At 38.3% G+C, this 17,637-nt stretch overlaps 1 protein-coding gene across 1 annotated transcript in view; it reads left to right on the top strand.

The window, feature by feature from the left end:
• The window catches only part of LOC123982234 (transmembrane protein 132C-like), a 217,197-nt gene that overhangs the window by 179,309 nt on the left and 20,251 nt on the right, over nt 1-17,637 (top strand). The window contains exon 6 of the mRNA XM_046067658.1: nt 10,466-10,609. Within this exon, the coding sequence (XP_045923614.1) occupies nt 10,466-10,609 (144 nt within the window). The remainder of the gene's footprint in view (nt 1-10,465; nt 10,610-17,637) is intronic.

Raw genomic sequence — 17,637 nt, 5'->3', positions numbered from 1 at the left:
ACACATACGAACTTTATTTCTCTCCTGCCACTCACTATCTCTCGCCTCATTCCCTGGCCCAGGATGCAGTCTCTATGTATGTCAGTCAGGCTTTACTTTGAAGCTAAGCCTGTGTCCATTCTGTAATTTGTTGTTGTGTGTGTTTGTTTGTGTTTTGCTGGCTTGCCTTCCCTCAGCCTTTCCCCACTCAGTCAGTCTGGCTTGAGAGTATTTTATTCAGCCAGCTAGGGCCAGAGTCCAGCACAGTGCAGCTCTACTGGCTTATTCTAATCAAATGGCCTCCAGATACAGGGGAGAGGTCCTCACAATATGGACAGGCTTTATCAGGGGCAGCCCATTTACCACTGCTGACTTTGGCATTTCCTCGCCTAATGTTAAAGAGTGAGAAAGTATGAGGAAGGAAAAAACAACAGAGGCTTGATATTTAATCACACTAAAAGTACTCAGAGCTCACAGTTCACAATAACAAAATCCAACACATTGTCGGGCCAACAGGTTATGTAATAAATCAATATCTAATTAATGAGGGGAATATAAATCACTGCAGGTCCTGATTTAATAATCAATAATGCTATTTCTTACTCCTGGTCATGGCAGAATGCCCCCAAACTGCCCCTAACTCTTTATTTGGTATAGCTACAATTATAGTTACTTTGCCAATTGTGTTAAATCAGTGTATACACATGGGTTGTTTATTCTACTTATTTTATCCTTGTATGCAGTATATGTGCAAAAGAGACAACAAGTTCTTAGTAAATGACTCTGTAAATAACATATAGTCTTTTATTTATCTACACTTGCCTCCCGGAGTTTTCTCTCAAACCTGGTAATTAAAAAAACTTTCAACAGCTGCACCTGAATTGACTGGTAGCTTCCTTACTTTTTTACTGAAAAAAAAAAGGAATTTTCCATCTTTTTGCGCATTCTATCACATCCCTCGTCATCTCGGTTATCAGCACGTAGCTTCAGCTTCTCTCTGACTTCAACATTGCATTGCAGAATAACTTGGCTCCTGCACCTTTTTATAATAACCATAACAAGATTACATTCTGTGAACGCTGCTCTCCTCTGCTGTTGTATCACTATTTCTAAAAAAAAAAAAAAAAAAAAAAAAGGTGTGTGTGTGTTGGGGAGCAGGAGGGGGGGGGGGGGTGATTCCCCCTGCCTTTGATTCCCTTTTATGTCCTGCTAGGTTATAGGCTGTGAGATGTTCCGATGTTTGTGAGTGGCAGGGGGAGACTGTATGGGTGCTGGAGGGAATGGGCTTTTTATTGATAATTGATATGAAGTGAATAGCTGAGAGTGCTGCAGTGGCAATATAAATTGTACTCAAAAGTGCTCTAGGCCCTCACAGTACAGGACCTGTGAGCTCACTGTCAATCTCAGCCGGTTAGTGAATAGTTGAGCTGTGTGGGTTCTCCGTGGGTCAGAGGCATCTGTTGTCAATGAATAATAAATTGCTGGCCAAAGTTAAGCAGTGTTGAAGGCCCTGATCTAAGCTAAACATATCTCAGATGTCTCCTACCTTCAACTCCTTCTCTTTTACATTTGAATAAGTATTGTTAGTCATTAGTCTTGCTCACCTCTTGAGCTTACAGCACATCTTCTCTGGTACAGGGTGTGCTGTAGCAATGCGGGGCACTTCACACATATACAGTGGTTGTGTGATTCAATTGTAAATTAAAGTTTTCTTACTGTTAGCAATCGTTTTACAACTTCACTCATATCTGCGCATATCATAGTAGTTCTGCTCTTCTGATCCAAATAAATGCTCTTCATAAAAGAATAAAAGGAGCAACATTTAATTTTGGTGATTTGAGAACAGTTCTGACTATAATTCATAAACATTACGGAGAGGGTATTGAAAATCTCTAATGTTTTCTTTAAAGATTCCTATAAAAACAGTACAGATGAGCAGAGTTACTCTTATAGAGGTAGCCCTTGAATAGATTTACCTAATAATTTACTCTTAGCACAGCAGCTACACTAATCGGGTCCTGTCATAGATGAGCAGCTCTGTATTGGGTGTGGCAACTCAGTAGCCTTACCTCATGTACTCTGATATTAATACTTCGAGGTTGTTAATACGGATTAACCTGTGCCATTATGAAATCAGCTGCTACTCTCAAATCTGGGAGGGAGATGGCGGTGTCCTGAAAAACATCAAACATTTTCCAATCTGCTGTGATGAATTGAATTGGAATTAACATTGGAGAGTGCATTTATCTTGATATATTTTGACATAGCCAGCAAATTGCTTAGATTACGTTCATGTACATTCTCAATCATTAGGCTAATGGCTAAATTTGTTCATTTTTGGGTTCTCAGCATTGATGCTTCAGCTTAAATTAATAGCATGCTTATAGTTGAAAATAAACAAAATTTAGGAACTTCAGGATTTAGGAACATCTTAATAACATAATGAACATTCCACACTTTTAAAGAAAGTTGTACTGTTCCATCATAGTTGTATCATGCGTCAATCGCTACCATTTACCGGTAGAGTAGAACACTGAATGTGCAACATTCATCTTGCATCTGTCAGTGGGACATGCAAAACGAGGAATTCACTTATCTCTTTGTGGAAGAATATGTCCATTTGTCCTTTCTGAATTGTTGTTGTTTCTGAACTTTTGCCTTCTCCTTGAAATATTGTCCTTTATTCTGATGGTCGGAGCTGTCCAGAGGGTTCATTACCCGCTGGTATAGTTTGTTTGTCTCTCCATTTATATGTGTGATATGCAACCTTACTTTGCTGCTGAGCACCAAAGTGTTGGTGGACCCTGTCCAGGGTTCTGAGATTAGGTCAGAGGTCATCTGACCTAGACCATTCTGCGGATTGCCCTTTTCCTTATGTGGCACCCAATCCATGGCAGTTTTGGTGACCTCAGCATGAGAGCCCTAATGCCGTCTTGCAGCTCACCCAGTAGTCCCCTGGCCTTGCCCGCTCTTCAGGAGGAAGTAGGAGGAAGACCACCTTCTCCATCGCCAGTGCCTTTCACCTCCTGAGGCATGAATCCATTCTGCTCTGCCTTCAGAGGCTGTTCTGATTGTCAAGAGAACCTGGAATAGACCTTTCCACCTAAAAGTGGTTTTGTACATCTCATTAGATCAAATTTGTTGTTTGTTTATGGTTTACCATGAGTTATTCTCAATTAGTTATTTTGCAGTTACTCAGAGACTCTTCAGTCTCTTAGACACTACTTTCGTCGATATCATTCCTCTGTTAATTTATAAACTGTATCTTTGTTTATATTTATCTCCCTGTGGTCTCCAGTATTGCATTGTCTTCCAATGGGAGTGCCGTATCACACTGTTTGCTCCCATTATCCCGCAAGCAATCTCTTCTCATCGTTGACTATGACCCGTCCTTAGGGGAGGTAGACTTTCTGGAACTTCGGGCATTAATTAACCCTCCCCAGCTGCATGCAGATCAACTTGTGCAGAAGGTGGACAGAGGACAGTTGAGCTAGGATTCGAGACACAAACCCAGATAGTTGTGGCAATTTTGCAATGCCACGCTAACAAAGATGAGGATTTCTTTACAATATTGTCATGCTTTCTTTCAGAGCATCTTGGGCTCAATTTTATTAGTTTAAAGTTTTTCATTTTAGACCTGTTGTCATCATTGCTTTGGATAATCTCTTTTTCAGAGTACACTAGCACTGTCATAAGACCCCCCCCACCCCCCACCATCACCTTTTTCTACATATGTGAGACTGTCTGCAATCTAGATTAACACATGGAGGAAGAAATTAAGGGAGGAGGCTTGTTTAGTGGCATTGTATGCTAACACAGTATTAGAAACAGAACATTTATTAACAGAATCAGTATCACATTGGTGTGCAGTGCATATACAATAGCCAAATGTGAAGACAAAAAAATGGCTGTCACTATGTTGAATAACAAGAGCTGAATGTTGGATAGATTTACTAGATGTTGTCATAAATCAAAATGCATCTATTGAATCTGTGCAAAAGCAACAATTACAATTTAGGAAAAAATGTGAATTTGCTCTGATGCCTGCAAACTAACAGCTACTCAGTGTCATAAATGAAATGTAAACCACCCAAAGGAGCTCCAAGGGCTGTGTGTTCCTGTGTGTGTTATCAGACAGCCTGCCCAGTGAGCTCCAGACCTCAAGATTCAAATGGCTTAGACTGATTGAAAAAAAAAAAGAAGAAAATCTGAACATCACCCAATTCTGAACAAATGATAAATATATTGTCAATCCACATAGCAATTGAATTAGACAATTTCATCAGTGTATTTATTTATTTCTGGCTTGCACACTGAAGCAATAATGATTTCTGCTTGACGTCACCATGTATTTGTTATGATTTATGTACGGGTCAGACCTGGAGTGAAACAGAACTGGGTATTGCAGCCTGTCTGATTTGGTACCCTCATATCACAACGTTTTAGACTGGGTGACATATGTACCACTATGTGTGAAATCATTCCTGACCCTACAGTCTCTAGTGCAATGTTCAGTTTCTCCATATCTGTGACACTTGCCTTTTATTTTATTTTTTATAGGTGTGAATGTGTATGTGTGTGTATCTTCTTTATGGAGAAGATAGATCTATGCCTCTGCTGAGCAAATATGGGGAGAGGAGAGTTTTTTTCATCTGAAACACCCTGCTTTTCTCTAAGATTTCAAGTCTATGTTTGACCTCTGAAAAGGTCTTGGTCCACCAATTGAAGTTATTTATGTTAAAGATAGTTGCTATATTAGGCAACAGGCAATGAGAAATTAAAATAAACAGACCATTAACATTTTTATGCCAGTATTTAATTCCCTTGTTTAATGAAAACATTTCATAAGCACTGTTAGAGATAGTTTTAAGCCTTGAAAGCATGCAGAGACAATACTACAATCAGCTGTTTGTTATGTATGCTACCATTAACTAGAAGTTATATTTTTACCATCTCTCCAGTTCTAGTTTGTAACACAGCCTCCAGCATGGGCATAAGACATGCAACAACATATTTAGCTCTCAGTTTGATAGCACTTTTGAACTCTTCCGCCATCCTCAGTCACACTATAACGCTGATAAGCCACAGCTGGCCATACTGTCGCACTTTCTCTCGTATATTGGAAGTCCTGTACTAGATTTCCATTATTGGGATTAAAATTCATGTAATTTGCAGTTTACTCCTATCAAACAACCCTTCATACAGCCATTCATCCTTTATGCGACCTGCTGTATAATTTGTGTAGGCTACTGTTTTAGAGATTCATAGGCTGTCACCTTCGGCTTACTTTAGCTCAGCAATTGATCCCAGTACCCTCAAAATTCCAATCGTTTCTTTTTGATAATTTTAAAGTTGATTTCTGCATGAAGCCACAGCAAGTTTGTAGACCATTGCTCACTGAAAGAGTGCGGCCAGTTGCAGTGGTTGGCACCTCAGCAAAAAGATTATATCCACCAGCCAGCTAGAGCCTTGCCATGTGAAGTTCGCATATTCTCGCCATGTCCATGTAAATTATCAACCTTTAGGGTGCTTTCACACCTGTAGCTCAGTTCATTTGGTTCCGGTCCCGTTTGTGTGCACATTGGCTTTGCTTACTGGGAACTCATCAATGGGACAGTTTTGGCGGCTGTCATCAGCAGCATTAATGCTACATGGACCCACATGGGGAAATCTGATTCCTGTGGCTGACAGAAAAGTATGCATAACTTTCTGGTGTCACAAAAAGGGCACAAAGAAATAACTTATTATGAACATTACTAGTTGAGACTGCCACTGGACCTTGTATATCATAAATACTAGTAAACAAGTAGTAACAGACTAACAGACACAAATGGGACCAGAAAAAAGATATTTTGCACTGCTAAAATACACGTAGTAGGATATAGCTTAACACACCACTGGTTTAACGACTACTCTGATACATCAGGGAAACTACCTTTCTGAACAGTACATGACAAGCAAATAATTTTATTTTTGACTTAAGCTAAAATCCTGTGAATTGTTGTTTGCCTAGATGTGATAACCATGTGATAAACAAGGTTCAAGCATTTAAGGTATCTATTGTCATATGCATTAAAAAACCACCAATGTATTTACATTCAAAGAATAAAAATTACAATTATCTAATGTGGCAGTGTCACAAAATCATGACACAGGTAAACAGAACAGAATTGTAGTTTTCAGGATCAAAATGCCCTCATGCAAAGTGGGAGACAAATCCAAAAAGATTTCAAACACCCTCCACAGCCACCCAGTCGCCAGATCACCAGGAAACATTGCTCAGAGTTTTGTACCTTTGATTTCCCAAAACCAGCATCTGTCCTTGAGCTTGCAGACACTCACATATAGTGACTATTCTCTAAATGGTTCTTCTGTAGGTTGTCGGCCACCTTACACATCATTCATCCACCACCATATCAGCCCCCACACACTCCACCCTTGTACCCTGGCTGCACAGAAGCGTAATGGCCTTTTATCGATTCTTCCTTCTCTCACCTCTTCTTTTCTTTCTCTCTTTTCTGCACTGCAATGAGAGGTTGTTAAGATAAGCTGCTGCATGAGGAGAGAGCTGTGTCTCTTTTTTTTTGCCAGGCAGCAAGGGTCTGTTTGTGCTGAAGTTAATATGTGTACACGTGTATACACACGTGTGGGTTGGATGTGTAGAATGTGTATGTGTAGGCTAATAATACAGCCATTTGGACACATGTGTGTTTATGTACCATTGTGTGTAAATAGGCCCCATGAATAGGACATGCATTTTCATAACCCCAGGAGGGTATTAGGCAGACAGGCCTCTGTGAGAGGTAGGTGGATTTCATGGAAAAAGATACCGCCTTTTGTGCCTCCTGCGTCAGTCCAGCTGTCTCTCCAAATTTCACTTAATTCCACTCAAGAGATTGTGTGCAATCGTGTGTATTATATCTCAGCTCACTCAATATTCAGTGCTTGTTGCACAGGCTCCATAATGCATGTTCATGCTCATTAAGACCTATCTTTTTAAAGTGTTGTTCCAGTGTTAATGGCTCATAAAGTGAAAATTGACACTCCCCATCACACGTGGAAGCACAGACCACATACAGAACACTTTTTATTGATGCTTGTTTATCATCAGAAACTGTGTATTGTCTTATCAAATTGTTCACCAAGGAACAATCGACGTGGACTCAGATAGAGAGTGCTGGCTTTATAGCATAAAATGTGTGTAAATGTTATTTTAATCTAGTAAATGTGATTCATTCACAAATGCAACATGATAAATGGAGAGATGGTATAATGTCTGTGCTTTACTTAATTTTTCTGAACTCCCAACATACAGTATAAACTGGAACTCTAGCATACGCCTATGAGTTGGTATCATATCATCGCTCATATATATCAAACCTGAAATGCATTAGATGTATAACCATTTTGCGTCAACTATGTACAGAACAGCATTAAATAGCTCAATTTCACCAGAAAACCAAAATTCAGCAGCACACATTTTACAGATGTAGTTTAAAAATTAGAAGTTCAAGGCCATATAGTATTTCCCTGGAAACCTCACTGAAAAGCTGAGATTAGATGGCATTGTTCATTTTAAAGAACCCTGAATAAATGCCTCATTGAAAGCCATTGTCTGCACAGCTCAGGATTGTTTGGGTCCTCTTTCTGACATTGTGCTTTTAGTAAGAACTCTATTTACTCTACTGTGCGCTGTTTCACTATTTAACCAACACCTTTATAAACCATTAGCCTACCATGAAAAGGTAAGACATATACGCGTATTTTTTATGTGTAAAAAAAAAACGTAATTTAGACACTTTTGCCTTTATTTTATTATGAGTTTATCTAAACATCAGCCTGTTGTGATGTGTGACTGTTGTTGGCATTATATTGGATTTGGGGTCTTTCTGTGAAGAAAATGAAAAGCAATCCAGTCTGTACTAAAAGTTGCCTCCTTCAGTAGAGAAGGGAAAAAAATGCTCCTTATTTTTCCATTTTTCAAAGAGTATGTAAGTGTAGACTATTGACAATCTGGATGAAATATATTTCAAACAGGTGTCAGAGAGAGCTATCAGAAAACTGAAAAATATGGTGCGTCTGAGAGAAGGAAACAAGGCAGAGGAGGACTCTTATTAATGGGCTTTGAATTCCTTTACAGTTGAGCTTTAAATTATATATTTTTTTCTTAAAAAGAGCATGAGGGTGAAGAAACAAAGCAAACACAAACGCACAAGTTTTGATGAACAAAGAGCTGTCTAGAGACTTGCTTTTCAAAGGTTTGGGCCTCTTAGTAGTCTTTTATTGAAACTAAGCTGTGATGAGCACTATCCACTCACTGTTAAAGCATATCCTCTGTACAACCAACACAAGGATTACCAGACGTTGTCTTAATTGATCTCATTTTCTTCTTCCTGCTCTCCTCTAAGGCCTTCCATTCTCAAGTGTATCTTGTGATCTCTTGAAGTATTATTGTCGAAGGTTTTTTTTTTACTTGAAATGAGTTCTGGGGAAAAGCTGCAAAGTGTGATCCTACGTCACGGCAAACATTAAAGGGCAACTACACCAGTTTACACATCAAAGTCTGTTTACAGTTCTTGGGGAGAACTACTACATAGTGTGTGAGAAGTTATATGAAGCCTTTTGTGGCTCCAGAGGGAGCTGGGCCAAATCTGATATAGTGATGTCACTGGTACATCATCAGTCAGGGCTGAAGACTACAAGTCTGAAAATTAAAAATATCTGGGCGTGGAGTTAGCTTACCAGACCTCTGTAGCCTGTTCATCATCTTTGCTTGATGCTAGGGGCTCGAGGCATTAGCTGCAACTGGCAAAACTCACCTGAATCTCCAACCAAATCGTTGGCGGTCGAGTTGTATTGTGGGTAATGTAGACATCGGGTTTTGACATGGAAGAAGAATGCATGGAATTAAAAAGACAGTATCTGTGGATCTGCTGTATTGTTCTTGATTCTTTTATGTTATTGTTGAAAGTTTTCCATTGTGAGTCTGGCAATGTTATAGGTGTAATACTTTACTTTAGGCCCCTATTTTGTGTGTATGTATTTAAGCAGTATATAAACATGTCTATAACTCCTCCTGTGGGCACTCACAAGTTAACATTAAATTCAATCTCAGCAGTGCTGAAACAATTGGTCAATTAATCGATTAGTCAATCAATTCATCAGCAACAATTTTGATAATCTGTTGATTGTTTAAAAGATTTATCAAGCAAAAATGTTAAACATTCATTTAGCTTCTCATGTGAGAGGATTTTCTGCTAGTCGCTGTTACATGTCATTGCATTCATTTGCAATGTTGAACAGACAAACTAGCAATGATGGCATTGCTCACATTTTTCTGCTTTATCGATTCACTCCAAAAACAATTGGCAAAATGAAAATAACGGTTACTTGCAGCCCTAAGTCATAGCACACTGTGCACTTAAAAATATCTCAAACTGACAGTCGCACCAACATCGTGTGCTTTATATAATCCCTGTGGCAGTAAATAGTGCTGCTCGTCATTATAGTGGGTTACTTGAACATGTTTCAAAGGGACATGTGAAGAGACTCAGATGAAGAATGCAGCAACCATACTCAACAATTGCAGAAGATGTGGCCGTTCAAATAAATGGTATTTGAATCTATTTTGTGAGTACAGAGAACACATGTAAAGCATCTCATTTTCACATATATTGCTTTACATATACTGGTCTTGAGCTTCAGATACTGGACCAACACTTCTCTGATCTACTGATGTTCTTTGGTCTGGCAAGAAAACAAAAGGGGGGTTGAGCTTTTACTGTTTTAGGTCCAAAACTACAAAACAGCTACTTCTTATAAAAGCTTGTGTACACATTGTTGTTGTCTAATTTGTTTCTCTGTTCTCTGTTTATGTTGTTTTGTTCTATTCACCATTATTGTGTACTTTTTGTGTTTTATCCCTGCTGTGTAATACTTGTATTTTATTTTATTTCAGTCAGTATGTTTTTTGTTTTCATATAAAACACTTTGTGGGGTTTTTTTACCTGTTTACAACAGAACACACAAATACAAGTTTAAATAAATTCATAGGTTAGTCAGTTAAGAGACACCTACTACATCAAGGGAAGATTATACAGTTAAATTTTGTGGAAATGAGCTCTCAGTAAATATGAGTAACAACAGGTATCCTACAGGTTAATTCTGGGTAATCTCCCCATAAAAACATAAATGAACATTATGTCTTAGCTCACAGAGTAAGTAGGATGTAGGTGGTGGAGGGGATATCCCCCTTAGTACATCTTGGTCACCATTATTTAATGACCAAATTTCCGAGAACCTTGTAAAAAAATGATGTTGTTGTTTATGTAAAACAAATAATAATTTATTTAAAGTCCGAAAGATTGACATTGTAACCTAATAATTCAGAATTGCTCATGCTCTAGTTTTTTTATCACTGGTGTCGTTAGCACTAATAACTTAATAACTAAATAACTTATTTATGTTTTCCTATCTTCTCTTGCAGGACACTGAGATCCTCAACACGGCTGTCCTCACAGGGCGAACAGTTGCAGTGCCAGTAAAGGTAGTCACCGTTGGAACAGATGGAGCAGTCTCTGATGTGACAGAGTCAGTGGAGTGCAAGTCAACAGATGAACAGGTTATCAAGGTTAGTGGGGCATGTGTTTTTATTTGACCATTTTCCGATTTGTTCTAATTGTCATCTTCTTCATGGCCAGCTTTCTGGTGGTGCGTAGGTGGTGCACATTAGTCTAGGAAGCAGGTGCTGCATTTCCTCCAGCAAAACAGGACCTGGCTTTGTATTTTTTTGTTGTTGTTGTTGTTTTTTTTGTTAAATGGTATGCCAGATATTGACAGAAAGAAATCAACAACAATTATCAGTCCTCCAGGGAAATGCTTTGTTCAATGCATGTTTTCATTGAACATGCTGCTGGAAGAAATCCTTTTTCTCTGCAATTGTGCTTTAAAACAGTTTTTAGGTGTAGGGCTATGCACTCCTGTGCCCAGTTATGCAGCTTTCCTCAACAGATCCACATTCATCAAAGAATAATTACCTTACGTTGAACACATGAAGGCACACTCACAGAGACAGCAAACTTTTGGAAGTTTATTTCTCCAGGCAATTATTTTTTATGTACAAGTTTCCATTATGGGCACCAAGTGAATAAGAGAAAATGTATTGATACATAAAAGGCCATGATGTCATAAATGTTTATTACAGTTAATTTGGCTAACCAATTAACATAAAAAAATGTGCCACAGATTAAGTTTACAGGTGAAGATATTATAACCTAAATTCTGATTGTATTGTAAGGAGTGATGAGGTGGTGACAGTCAAGACTGGTGACAGAGGATAGTGATGGGGACTTTTACGGATGAAGACTGGGTTTTCAAACCTATGTATGCGCTGTCAAACTTATGAAACACTACGACTGGTGTTTTCTAGAAGAGACACGCACTTGTGCTTTGTGATTATGTATTTACGCCCACGTAGTTGTTGCATGTAAACTGACACGCAATTGCATCTACACTTGTTCAGTGTGGTCTCTATGCGTCCCTGACCACCACCAGAGTGTGTTTTGGGTGCATTTATACCCACCATGCGATCATCCAAAACACATTTTAATGCCAGGTGTAAAGGGGGTCAAAAAGAAAAACTTAGACAAACGTTGCTGCTCTTACTGCAGTTTGAAGGGTATATAATGTTGGTGCAACTTTTATCTCCCTCCGCTCATTTTACTTGCCTCCAGATAATGTTAAAATAATTTAGTTATAGCATCGCATATCCAGTATGTTATGAAAAGCATAGTATGGATTTAGTACATTAAAACTTTGTTTGAAAGCTGACTGTACCAACAAGAAGAGTTTTCTCAGCACTTGTTGGCACCTTCAGTACCACTTGCATGGCTATAACAAACCATAATAAATTTTCTATCTTAAGCAAGTTTCAAATCTCTGTAAGTTGATTCTCATTGACTCTCTGAAAGCTTGGGTAATTAATATAAACCCTCATTGAATGCTTTGGGAAATGTAACAGACAATTTCAATCTAAAAAGTGTAAAGCCACTAATATAATCCAGTAAGTAAAAGTGGTAGTTATAGATTGAGCTTAATATCTGCCTTTCACCATGCTCCCATTTGTTATGCGAAAGAAGAAGCGAGAAAATAAAAGGAAGTGAGAGAAATTAGCTGTATGTTCTTAATTGTCAGTATGTGTGAAAGAAAAACAAAAGTGTGTCTGTGTTATATTGAGGAGCTGATTTTGTGCATTTCTGTGTATCGTACATGCATATCAGAGAGAAAAGAAGAGGCAGCAGATCTCTCAAAGGGTTTAATTATCCACTGAAGTAGTACCACACATTGTGACGCTGACCTCGGTAGCACACTCCCCTGCCCACCCGCCTGTTTTGAGAACAGTAAGTGGTAGCCCTCGTCTCTCCAGCCTATTTCCAAAGGAAACTCAAAATAAATCACTTTTTGATCGGGAGGCATCTCTATCTTCCCTCACCATTTCACTGAGACTTTAAAAGGGTTAAGTCCTTCTCGCAGCATGGATTATGGTAACCATACCCTAAAACTACCCCAATCAATGCTACCCAAGATTGTAAGGACATTTTAGGTGGTTTTCTTCATAACCCCACCACCACAAATTGTATATGTTGTGCATTACCAACGAACCATTTTCAAGTTTTTTCAATTAATCGATTCGTCAACTGACACAAAACAATTTTGATTGTGTAATCATTAAAGTCATTTTAAAGCAAAAATGCCAACAATTCACAATTTATAATAAATCAAATAATTGTTTGGTTTTGGACTGTTGTTCAGGCATTTTAAAAGAACACACCTTGGAAAACATGATTGTCGCTAATGTCCTATTTTTTCACATTGGATAGAGCAAGGCAAGGCAAGGCAAGTTTATTTGTATAGCACAATTTTGCAACAAGGTAATTCAAAGTGCATTACATAAAACATAAAAGCAACAGGGAAATATGTAAAAGTTTAAAAGCAACATAAAATATAATAAAAGTTACAGTGTTACAATCAGGGTTAAAAGAGTTAAATGGAAAATAATAAAAAGCTAAAAACAAAGAAAAAGAAAACAGGACAGTAAAAGTTACAGTGCAGTGTAAGTTATCAGTAAAAAGAAAAATCTTAACTATTTAATTAAAAGCAATGGTAAAAAGAAAAGTCTTCAGTCTTAATTTAAAAGAACTGACTGTTTCAGCAGACCTGCAGTTATCTGGGAGTTTGTTCCAAATATACGGAGCATAATAACTGAACGCAGCTTCTCCTTGTTTAGTTTTGACTCTGGGGACAGAAAGCAGACCTGCCCCAGACGACCTGAGGGGTCTGGATGGTTCGTAATGAAGCAGAAGATCAGAAATGTATTTTGGCCCTAAACCATTTAGTGCTTTATAAACTAACAGCAGGATTTTGAAATCAATTCTTTGACATACAGGAAGCCAATGTAAAGACCTCAGAACTGGAGTGATGTGATCCAACTTTTTGGTCTTAGTGAGGACTCGAGCAGCAGCGTTCTGATGGATTTCTTAGGGAGCCCTGTAAGGATGCTGTTACAGTAGTCAAGTCGACTGAAGATAAATGCATGGATAAGCTTTTCCAGGTCCTGCTGAGACATAAGTCCTTTAATCCTTGATATATTCTTCAGGTGATAGTAGGCTGACTTTGTAATTGTGTTAATATGGCTCCTCAAATTCAGGTCTGAGTCCATGACTACACCAAGATTTCTGGCTTGATTTGTGGTTCTTAACTTAACTTACAGATTGAAGTCGAGCACTGACTTTCAATCGTTCCTCCCTGGCTCCAAAAACAATAACTTCAGTTTTATCCTTGTTTAATTGAAGAAAATTCTGGCACATCCAATCGTTGACCTGCTCAATACAGTTACCCAGCGCCTGTATGGGATCATAGTCCCCTGGTGAAATGGTTATGTAAATAATTAATAGAGCAAACAATGAATTAAGTAATTAATTAATTAATTAATGCCATTTTGCCCAGGTCTCTCTTTTAAAGAAATAATGTATCTCAGACGGCCTGGTTAAATACAGAAAAAAATAAGAAATGAAAATAATAGGGGTTTTTTTAGTCCTAATTAATTGCCTAACAAGTAGCATGAACATAAACTTGTGACATAAAAAGTTGCTTGACAAAGGCATTGACATCACATTCCCTTGCAATATTTTTGCATCCCCCCTGATCCATAGGAACAGTTAAGTGTCTTGGTCCAGCCCAGTTAAGAGAGAACCGATATGCCGATACTACAGAAAGGAGAGATGATATGACATTTACGCTTTTATAACTCGTTACTCCTTTCAAAAGGCAGAGCTCTGACAGTATACAGCCACCGCCTTTGGCCAATGCCCTGCATGGCTGTGCTGGTTGAACAACGGCTGCAGTTGTGGTTGAATCTATCGTGCTATGGATCTGGCTTCGGAAAGCACCGTTATGCCAACACAATCATGTCATCTTCCTGTCCGCAAATGCAGAACAATCCCTAATATAAGTCACAGCAAACTTGACAGAATACTGTAGTGGGCTGACTTATCCTCTTCCTGATGCAGAATAGTGGTGCAAGGTCCAACACACCTGTTTCTTCTGCTGATCTGTTCCTGTGAGCTTGGTTAAAGCAGCCTATGTCAATGCCAGTCAATTCCAATGCCAGTCGCCCATTATCATAAAGCATACAGTACTGCACAGTAGCAAATGAGGCCAGAAATAAGCAGGACCCAGTGGACTCTAGCCGCTTTTGATTGGCTTCCAAGTCATATTCATGCTTTGTGACCGAACCAAAACATATTGTTAGAATATTTTCTAATAACATTACAAGTGAAAAATGGACAGCATGGGAATGTAATTATGTTTATCAAATCTAAAAACTGCCTTGAAAGCTAGGTATAACAATATATGCTCCCACGTGTCCTCATTTCAAAAAGGCAGATTGATTTTAATATAAACAAAGACAAATAGTAATATGAAGCTCAACGAACAGAATCAAAATAAGCAAGTGTTTTGATTTCCTGTTTTCACATGAGTTGTACTAGATGTGTCTCTTTTTATCACAATTATGTAGAGCCTGAAGGTGTACCCAATAAACCACTGAACCGCACACAAGGGTCTACTTTATAGTTTTAGTAAGTCTTTATAGTTTAGAATGATAAAAAATATCACTTATGCTCAGTGCCCTGAATTTCAGTTATGTAAGACAATTTATTTTTTAGTGAATTAAAGAACATCCTTAAGAAAATGGATAAAAATGTCCCAGGACAGCACAATGTTAGTGTCAACTGCCACAGTCTCTCAGGAACTGGACATCCAGTCAGTTTTAGTCATGAACTCATCCGTGTATGCCAGACTCTGAATTGGATTCTGTGGTGTCTTATCTGTGTTTGTGTGTGTTGCGCTGGATGAATTCCAAGCCTGCATGATTAGCAACACAATGGATTGTTTCCATGGAGAAGTGACATTGATTTTTGCGTGGTTTCATGACACATTCGTGGTGATAACAGAGGCTGCAGAGATCAGTCAAGTGCTACATTGTTCATGGGGCGCAGAATACATCACCTTCCAGAGATCTCAATTAAATCTTCGATACCGAAGCCGATAGCTTTCATAAGGAAAGCTAAAGATGGATACATGTAGAAACAAAGTGGAACACAATTAGAGACTGAAAGGTAGAACATTGAGGTGAGAGAGACAGGCACATAGAGTGGGAGGGTGAGAGAGAGAGACAAAATGAACACAACAAAAAAGGAATAAAAATAGAGGTGAGGCTTAAGAGACTCAATGAGGACTGAAGTGGATTATTTCAGCTCTCTCTCTGTGAGGTTGCCTTTAGAAACCCTGCACATTAGTGCATGTCGTGTATATGTGTGTTCCTGTGACTTTTCAATGTGCACACACCTCTTTTACATAGAGTATATAATCCATGATCGTCAATTTGCATTAACGGTTCAGCACCAACAAGGGCAGACAGCTCCCTCAACAATCAAGTATTATCTAAGTACTATATTTCTATCCTCTTCAACACCTGTTGTGAGTTTTATAAGACCAGTTGCATGTGAGACTGTAACTGACGATTATTTGAGTTAAGTTAATTATTCTGACAATTATTTTTACATTTAATCGATTATTCACTTGGGCTAAAAATGTCAGAAAAAGGGGAAAAATGTCTACAAAAATTTCTCAGATCTCATGATGATGCCTTTAAATGTCTTGTTTTGTCTGACCAATAGTTAATAATAAACCCAGAGATATTTAATTTACAGTGATATAAAATAAAGAAAGGATGCAAATCCTCACATTTTGAGAAAACAGTCAGTGTTTGGCCCTTTTCTTTTGATAAATAATTCCTCATTTAAATTGTTTTTCAGAATTGTTGCTGATAAGGTATCTGATATTCTGTTCAGATTAATCCATCAATTGAATAACCTCAGCCGTAGCTTCATATTTGCAACTATTAACCAAGAAAACCATTATCAGAATTCATGCAAAGTCATCATTTGACTTGCACTTTAAGTACATGCGCAACATCATTTTGCTATTGATGTAACAGACTTAAACACATGACAGATGCATTTGGGTGGATATTGTTACCTCATTATCATTATTTCACAGGTGGCAATTAGATTTATGAAACTGATCATTTGAACAAAAGTCCAGGTCAAATCCTAAACCTTCCCCCACTTTGATTTTGGCGTGACAATCGCCCTTTCTGAAGCACAACCTGTTCTCATTACAGGACAAGACTGAACATGTAGAAGGTACAGTAATACTGTAGTAGACTGAGGATGAGAGCAAAAGAGTGGGAGAGAAAGAGGAAACGAAAGGAGAGAACTGACAGATACCGAGCTGTCAGTTTTGTTTCTCAGAGATAGGCGCTGGTCTGACATCATTTGAGAGTAAAGCTGCCAAGTTATATGCAAAGACGTGGAGACGGATGACAGCCTTCTTGTGACTGGTTTGTTATAAAGAAGCAATTGTCAGTACTGGGGAAATTACCAGTTGTGCCCAATCAAGCTTATGATGGTATTTGAGATTGAAATGAATTGAAATGCAAGTGATTACAAATGCAATTTGATGACAGATTGCTAAATAGATTTTGTCCTCAAGGGGAAAAAATGTTTCAAGAGATTTCCATGCTTTGTAGATAATGACAGACACTTCAGCTGTTCCTGCTATATCATTCCTCTATGCTGGAGATGCATCTGAGAAACCTCGGTAACTGATTGGAGTTTGGCTTTATCCAGCCAATCATAATTTAGTGTTTTGTTCTCTGGTTGGATGAAGCAGGTTTGTTTCTTTTCTCAGCTCCATCTGTTAACTTGGACCAAAGTCACATTACATGCACACACATTATCCTGCACACATGCGCATTAAAGATGCATCTGCACACATTCAAACACACACACACACACACTCATATACACAAAGAAGAAAGACCTGACACTTGGGGTTTCATTGAAGCAATGCCAAATTTTTCCATCTTCCAGAATCTCAAAAAAGGCTGTTGACTGAAAAACTTCTACTGGCCAAAAAAAACAAAAGATAATGTTCCGCAAAACAGGGCAAATGACACAATTTCACAATGTCCTTTTAAATAACTTATTGTAAAGGATGTGAATACTTTGTCATCCTTTGTATACGTTTTCAGTC

The sequence above is a fragment of the Micropterus dolomieu genome, linkage group LG13, assembly GCF_021292245.1.
Source record: "Micropterus dolomieu isolate WLL.071019.BEF.003 ecotype Adirondacks linkage group LG13, ASM2129224v1, whole genome shotgun sequence".
Taxonomy (NCBI): Eukaryota; Metazoa; Chordata; class Actinopteri; order Centrarchiformes; family Centrarchidae; genus Micropterus; species Micropterus dolomieu.
This window is presented reverse-complemented; position numbering and strand designations above follow the sequence as displayed.